We start from the raw sequence: 8,637 nt of genomic DNA, 5'->3' as shown, positions 1-8,637 counted from the left end.
CAAGTGTTAAAACAGCTTCCTAAAGTACTGTGGAATTGACCTCCTTTAGAGTTCCCTTTTGCAAGTCCATTTCTTTACAAATTTGTCATGTGAGATTTTAATTGGTCTTCCGCAGTTTTCCCTTCCTCCGTCCATGGTGGCAGCTCCAGGTCTGTTAGCTTTTGTAGTTCTTGTATCATGGTCATAGTCTTAGTCAAAGTAACACAAATGTGACTCTTAGTATCTTTCTGTCCAGCAGTAACTGATTTAAACCGTGTATGCAAAGCTTGATAGCGAGACTTTATAGCTGACAATTCCTTCAAGAGCGTAACTGGATTTTTCTCACCAGTTGAATCAGGATAACTGTTCTTGATTTCATATTCCAGCATGTACAGAATGCAGTCCAGATCAGAATCAGCTTTCTGGAACATCAGTTCCAGTTTGTCGACCTCCGCCTCTATGTTGAATAGTTGACATTCCTCAGACTGTGGAGGCGCTCTATAATTTGTTTCTTGCAAATCAATCAACCTCTCATTAGCATCTCAAATCTATAAAAGGATAAGTAGTCTATAACTTTAAACAAATTATTGGCTCTTGGGGTCATGAAAAGAATGGTTTGATTCCTGGCATAACAAATCTTGGTTAATCTAGAAATATACCCCCATAATCCTTATTTATCCATCATGACAGAAGTATGTATCATCATTTAACAAATTACTTCACCAAAATCCTACTTAGCCTTTGACCTTACCTCATCCTTTATGTCTTCCTGTTGTTGGGCCGTGAAGATCTCCATTGCAGCCATGAGTCTCATCATTAATTCATCCACTGTTGTGTTTCCTAGCAAAATATGGACATTGTCAAATTTCACATTATTAAAGTTATTTAAAAATGGACAGTCATTCTAGAATTAATCAGAAAGAAATAACTATCATCTAAAAATACACAGGCCAGTATGCTAACATCTAATTAAAATAATGTAATATTTTCATTGACATGTTTCAGTAAGAGTAAAGCAGTATACTGGCAATTGAAATTTCAGAATATTCACATTTGAGGGAGCAATCTCTTAAATTAGTATTTATAGCATTGTAAAGGCTGTCCAAGTTATAAATACCAAAAGTTCTTTTTAAGTTACCAAAATTTAGTTATTTAATAACCCAGCAACTACCATTTGTTTATACACTACTGAGGAAAAAAAGCATTTTACATATATTATCTCAATTAATATGAAGATACTGCTGTCATTTTGATTTTATAGAAAAGAAAACCAAGAATTAGGGAGCTGAAGAAACTGGCCCACCCAAAGTAAGATGTTTAAGTGGTGGGCCAGGGTTTGAAACCACCTGGGTGTGAATCAAGCGCCACTTTACTATAATGTTCTTTAATTAAGATTCTCTTGTCACTAAAAATTTCCTGGTGAAACAAAATTTATTTCAGAAATAATTTTCTATATTTTCCTGCCAAATTTATATTTTGCTCTATCAAGTTACTTTCACATTACTAGACAAATTAGGTATTTTAAAAGCTCCATTTCCCCTAGTGTAACTTTATTCTGTAAGTCAAAATTTCACTTTCTAAATATATCAAGTCCTTGTTATTTGCTTTGGATGCAGTTAAAAAAAAACAATGTGTAAGAATACCTAAATATATATCAACTCTCTCTTCTCAAACTATAAGCAGATACAGTGAGACTTCTTCCAGGGTCAGCAAAGAGGGTATTCATGACTCATTAATGAAATGAAGACCAAAGAACTGCAAGAACTTAAGCTTGTGCTTTTCCTGCGAAAGGGTGGACTATATGATCTTCTGATGGTCCTTTCCCCAATGTTTTCTTATAACCGCTGGCAGCATGACATTAGGGAACATCTGTGGTCCTTAGCAAATAAATATGTAAATATCTACAATGTTTAGCTTAATATTAGATATCTACATTTTTAGATCTGTTTTTACCTTACATAGATTATAATATTGTTGCTTTGGCTGAAATTCATCAAGAAAAGCTGGCCTCATAGAAATATGTAGTTGGAAAAGGATTTAAAAAAATTTTTAAAGTCATTTTATTGGGAGCTCTTACATAACACAGATATCTTCATTGATAACATCAGATATCAATCACATCAAGCAGTATTAAATGATTGCTACCACAATCAGTTTCGAAACATTTTCTTTCTTCTTGAACTCCTTGATATCAGCTCCCTTTTATCCCCTTCCTCCCATTCCCTACATTCCAGGATCCCTTATTTTTAATTTATTTTTGCCATATCTTACATAATCCAATATATCCATTCACATACAATTCTGTTAAAAGGAGTGTTTTAATAGATAACTGTGGATATTCTTCTTTGATACTAACTCAAACTAATATGTGTGTGTTTAATGTTGCAAGGAGGAATTTGAAGCCGTATCAGTGAACTTGGCTATGCTAAAATCCATTGGTCTATTTTGTACTTTGAATGGATCTTTTTTGCTAGTGCATGACTTTATAATATGCTGTGGTCATTTAAAAAATACTGACTCACTCAGTTATATATTTCTTCTTAATGTTGACATAAAAGAGCATATGCCGATTGGACTCGTGTATAAGCTGAGTTTTCCCAGCACATTTTTAATGCAGCTTCTGTGGTACAATTAGGTGCCTTGGCTGATATTCGGGTCGGCTTATACTCGAGTATATATGGTACTCAAAGTATCACTTTTATTAATATCTTAAAAATATGAAAGCAGTAATCTTATGGTGGTAGATATGCATTTTCTTTGGAACACTCTACTTATAACACTGACAGCAAATACTGTTAATTATTTTTCTTCAAGTGACAGATTTATTTTGTTCATTCTGGAAAAACTATCTGCCCAGGCTACTTGACCATAGCTTATCTGTCAGTTATATTTTCAAATAAAAATGACTTTTGGTTTAAAAAATCGCAGCTCAAAACTGAAGCCACCACACAAATATTTTGGTATTCAGTATAATTGCTTTAAGCACATGTCCTGTTACATAAACTATTTAAAAAGTTGAGATTTAGTAAAAATATTAATTTAGTGCTTCATTAATGGCATTCTAAAATGGCCTTTTCTCTCTTTGCTTTTTCATTGTAAGTACATGGTGGTGAAGATATGATGTCATGCCTATGAGTACAGTTTTTTGCCATGGCCGTAATCAGTGCTAAAATGCCAGCTGCTTTACATACACCATTGCTTTTACACCACGAGTGAAAAGGCAGCCCAGTATAAGAGGCAAATAACAGCTGAGTATTATTATGAAAATAATTTTGACGCTGTTGATTCTCTGAAAGGGTCTAAAAACTGGGGGATGGTGCATGGTGGAGGCAGGGCTGTGAACGAGAGGTGGTAGTGGTACATTAGTTAACAGTAAAAAAATTAAAAAAACTATTCATTTATCTTTGCGTGTAGAATGTGCCTACTGGTTATATCTTACAGCCTCACACCTCAGTGTTGCACCCTCAACATGGACTCACCCTAAAAGGATAAACAATGTACTGCATGCTATCTGATTTGTGATATTTAGCCATTGGATTTTTCTAGACAACTGAAGATAAGCATTCCTTTCAAGTAACCAATATTATAGCAAGAAATCAATTATCTATATATAGATAATAAATGTCATATTTGACAGCTGATCATTGCCTAAATAAATTCACCAGTTTAGAGAATATAACAAATCTGAATAACTAACTTGAATATCTATGTCCTATGGGCTGTGCAAATTTATTAGGAAGTTTCTATTGGGTTTTAAGTAGTGAATTTCATTTTTCATAAGACCTATATATTTTGGCAGGTGATCTTCCCTCAAAATAGTCTATTATTTTCAAATGCATAATTATTTTTTAGAAGAAATGGAATCACAGTAAGCTTTGAAAAATAAAAATGATCAGATCATTACATGTACTTTACCTTGTATCACATTTAATACTTCATTAGATGATCGCTTTCCCATAATAATCAGGAAAAGTGGAAACTGATCTGTTTTTTGAGTGCGAATGGTTTGTGCAACAACACTGCCAAAGTGTCTATTGCACATTGTCAGAAATCTAAAAGGAGATAAAATCCAAAGTAAGTTTCATTTTGGAGTTTAATAACTATACTAGAACCCCAGCACAAAATTTAGTCCGTGGTTAATTAGTTAAAACTAGACAAGCCTGATATCTGTATATAAAATCTTGCTACATTGATTTTTAAACTAAAGCATGTGTGATTATCGAGAAAGCAGGAAACATATTCTAAACACCGACTGGGACTGACAACACAGGATTCTCAGTCCTAAACATTGCAAGCTGTACCAGCATAAACTATAAGAAAACAAATCAAATGAATTTAAAGAAGAGTGAATTTCTTAAATAAGACAAACAATATGGTGTGGCACAGAGATAAATTGAGTAGATTCCTCCTAAGAAACAAGGTTGAGCAATGATAACATTTTCACAAGTCTTTAAAATTAAGAATTACACTATAGAATAGTGTTTTCTCTGTAGTAGCAGGTCTTGTAGTTTCCTACTTACTATGGGATAAAAATAATAATTCTAAGCTTTTGACCAAAAAAGCTCACAGATATTAGCATACCGAAGTCTAGCATTAGTATTCTTAACACGATCCGGAATAAATGAAAAAACTGATAAAGCTTTTCTCTTCTATTAGAGGACTGTTTGAAATTAGCATTTCTTTCAAGAGAAAAGGGTAGCTTATGATATGTTTTCAGATCTGATGGTAAAAAGTAAATGTCATAATAATAATGAATTATGAAAGACCAAATGCAAATATAGAATGCTTTAATAAGATCCAATTTAATAAAGTCTGTAAAAATAATGGACTTTTAATAACACAGGTCACAAAAGGCAAAACAGTGGAAATTCTAGGGACTAGCCACTGGTACTAGCTTATTAATTCTTAATTATGTTCATGAAAGGCAACTTAAATCGTGTGTTTTCTTATGCCTTATGATAATATTTTAGGTAACAACTCCTTTGAAATGTATGTTCTAGCTGATGAGCAAAGTCCTGTCGTCACATGCATTAAGAAAGTAAATCTATTTGAAAAGACAAACGGCATTAAAATGTCATGTGCTCAGATTCATTTGATATCCAAATTCAAAACAGAATCAAACCTCTTAATTTTTAAAGCCAATATATTTCTTGTCTATAGATATTCACCCTAAAATTTAGGCTGACTCCTCCTCAAAATTGGTGCTGTGACTACAGAAAAGTAGCCCATGTTAAGGGCCACTAGAATTGTCAGCAAGAGTGTCAAGATATGTTAGCACCACTGCAGGAAGTTCATTGGAAGTCAGGTTCATATACACCTTTACAATAGCAATAACCAGACCTCATCGCAATTTGAAATGACAAGGCCTTAAGAAATCCATTGTTGGCCATGAAATTTTATTGAGAGCCCCAATGAAAATTCAGATCTTCACATTCCACAACTATTATGGGATAAAAGGTACTCAAGTAGCCTAAGCCTCCATACCAAATTTCATACCCACATAGCTTCAGCTCATGAATGGAGATGTGTAGATCAGGGGACTAGAAAGCTAGGATCTCATTTTTCTTTCTGCCTCTTACTAAAATATTTTAAGTCAGTCTTGACCCTGATCTGTTCATTGGCAACCTCTGAAATTACAGATGTCAAAAAACAGTTGGAATGCCATTTCCTACAAAAGGGAGAAAATAAGTCCTTGTTGCTTTCACACCATTGGATTAAGTGGATCTCACACAGTAGATGCCCATCACAGCACTAGCCTCACAAGTGCTATTAAATCCTAGATGAACAGAATAAGGTATCTACCCAATTCCTCAAAAATGGAAAATAGGGAGGAAGGAAGGAAAATATGGAAAAAAGGAAGAAAAAAATCTTTAAGTCTCAGTAGTTTTCACAACTTAATTTCAAGACAATATGCCTAGAAATTGTGTGCATCCTAAATTCTCTTTTTGTAAATAGGTGTGCCAGAAAGGAAAATAATTTAAAAACATAAGTATGTTATTGAAATTAAAGCAATAAATACATAATACAAATTTCAAGAAAGCACATAGCCATTTAATTAACTAGAAGATTCAACAGAGCGGTCAGTTTTCTACTGGTCACTCTAATTTTGGGAAAGTTGTTAAAAAATATGTGGGATCATAGAGTCAGCTGACACTTTGAGTGGCCTTAACTAGCAATTTGTTCTAATTAAGGAGAGGCTTTGTTAAAATTTTAATTAATCTGATTATGTAATCTGAGACCTGAATTATGTTTATTTCAAGATTTTCAAATTGCAATAATCAAGAGCCTGTAAGGCCAATGGATAGCACCAAATTACAAAATTTCTACTTGTCAGTGCCTTCTATTATCATTTACAAGGGCTTCAGGTAGCACGTTCTAAGATATCACATCTTTCTCATGGTTGAGAGGGTCTGCTTCCACTGCTCGACACACGATCATACAACAAAGTCATCATACATAGTTATACTATCAGGGCTAAAAGACTCCCTTAAAAACATTAGAACCGAAACAGACATTGGTAAAATAAGTTGTTTAGAAGAGAAAGAATGGTACTCTAAACTGTGTGATATTCTTCCTTTGAAGAGAATAACATTTGCCAGTATATCCGGGGCCAGCAGTAACATTGCCAGCCTAGCTATACATGACACTCATCCAATTCAGATGTCACAAAGGGATTTTTACAATATCAAACCCTACAAGGATATCAATGACAACCATTATGTGACAAGTGAAATGGCTTTGGTTTTTAATTACCTACCTATTATAGACCTATTTGAGGGGGAGAATAACACGTTGTCAGATAAACCCTCAAAGCTTCAAACCAAAACGACAAACATGCAGACATAGAATAAATGCTTTTACTAAAAGAAAGGAAGGCTGGAAGGAAAAAGGAATGGTTGAAAAACATGAAGTGAAAAAATATGAAGGGAAATTCATAGTCATAAACAAAGTATAAGAAGCAATACACTGATGATGTTGAAATAGGATTAATGGAGAAGGAGGTAAGGGTGTGGTAGGAAATTGGAAGTCTGAATTTTCTTTGCTGAAGAAACAAAATATCATCAGTAACCTATATGCATCAGTTATCGCTACTAGAAAACTAAAAATGGGAAGGTTAAATGGTTTTCATCTCAATTTTGGAGAGAAAAATAAATAGCTAGCATATGTTAATCATTAGTAAAATTTTCAGTTTCTGAAGTATTGGTCTTTTCTGTCTTGCTAAGGGAAATCAGATCTTATTTTAATTCAAAAGAGCATATAGTTTAATTTATTTCAGAGTCACAATTACACAGGTCACGGATGCTTACTAAGGCTATATACATATACGAAAAGAAACCTAGCAATTTTGGGGGAAGGAAGAAAAGAAGAAATTTCACAAACTCTGACTGCCTATCTACTGTCTACTAGTTGTATACTTGTAAAAGGAGGCATACGTCTGATGAAAAATATACTTCAATGTAACCGTCAAAAGTTTAAGGAGCCCTGGTTAAGATTTTGTCTAGTAACGAAAAGATTGGTGTTTTAAACCCACTGGCCCTTCGACAGGGCAAAGGTGTGGTCCTTTGTTCCTATAAGGGTTACTCCAAAACCAAACTCACTGCCCTGGGGTAGTATAAAGTAGAAGTGCCTTTCCAGGTCTACAAGGCCATAAATCTTAGCAGGAGAAGAAAATGTCATCTTTCTCCCAAGGAGTGGCGAGGGGATTTGAACTGCTGACTTTGTGGTTTTAGCAGCCCAACTCATAGCCCACTATACCACCAAAGCTCCTTAGGAATCATCTACCTGTCTAGCCAAGTCACAATTCTCTTTTCCCTTTAATAGGATATTAAAGACAAGATTCTATTAAGTGGTGAGGTGACACTTGTGAAATTGCTAGGAATGTCAAGTATACCAAAACCAGGCCAGCCTGAGAAATTTGTGTCTTACCACAAGGCAGCATGACTATTGCATCGTCCAGCTCGCTTTTAGAATTCCCATTGAGAATAATCTTCAGCATCCCTAGCACATTCTCCTTTGTCCTTTGAGGATTGTTTCTGATTTTTGAAAGTAGTTCTAAGACCTTAGAGTTCAAACTGAGTAAAGTAAAGAAGGTATATTACTAAGAAGAGGAACACTGACTATAAAGGTAGTGATCCTCAACTTGTAGTGGCCTAGGGAGTTTATTTAGATGGTAAATTCCTCATTATCATTACTCAGAGATTCTGATTCAGCATATTGAGGTAAAGTATGAGTAAGCATTGGACTGCTAACTACAATGTCAGCTGTTCAAACTCATCAGTCACTCTGTGGGAGAAAGATGGGACTGTACGCTCCTGTAAAGATTTATAGTCTCAAAAACCCTATACAGGGTTGCTATAGATTAGAATAAACTTGATGGCGGCGGGTTTAGCATTTCTTCTCTACGTGATTCGGTTATAAATGACTAATGAACTTGCTTTCGGGACACAGGACTGATTTCTATGTAAGGCTTTAAGCAGTCTCTGAAGTAGTTCCTAAAAAGGTTGCTTTCTCCCCCGAGAAGAATTTATTTCAAAGGATGGCACTGAATCTGCAGCTTCCGGAGAAGGATATATCTGACCAGAGCACACAGGAGCAGATGACGGGGGAGGAGGAGAGACTGGAGCACATCCTGGCCCACCAGGCCTTGAGGACGATGAC

The 8,637-nt window shown here is 34.9% G+C and overlaps 2 protein-coding genes across 2 annotated transcripts in view; both read right to left on the bottom strand.

Annotated features, from left to right (window-relative positions):
- Nucleotides 1-8,637, bottom strand: part of FAF1 (Fas associated factor 1) — a 525,932-nt gene that overhangs the window by 101,227 nt on the left and 416,068 nt on the right. The window contains exons 14-15 of the mRNA XM_004699438.3: nt 3,895-4,031; nt 731-819 (exon numbers count right to left, since the gene is read on the bottom strand). Coding sequence (XP_004699495.1) covers nt 731-819; nt 3,895-4,031 — 226 coding nt within the window. The remainder of the gene's footprint in view (nt 1-730; nt 820-3,894; nt 4,032-8,637) is intronic.
- LOC105978291 (spindle and kinetochore-associated protein 2-like) lies at nt 75-644 on the bottom strand. The gene is made up of 2 exons (XM_013003811.2): nt 639-644; nt 75-509 (listed from the first exon to the last, which is right to left on the bottom strand). The coding sequence occupies exons 1-2, from the start codon at nt 642-644 to the stop codon at nt 75-77; spliced, it is 441 nt and encodes a 146-aa protein (XP_012859265.2).

This window comes from Echinops telfairi, unplaced genomic scaffold, assembly GCF_000313985.2.
Source record: "Echinops telfairi isolate 266 unplaced genomic scaffold, ASM31398v2 ScPeMD7_443;HRSCAF=831, whole genome shotgun sequence".
Lineage (NCBI taxonomy): Eukaryota > Metazoa > Chordata > Mammalia > Afrosoricida > Tenrecidae > Echinops > Echinops telfairi.
Note: the sequence above shows the minus strand (reverse complement) of the source record. Positions and strands in the feature narration are given on the sequence as shown.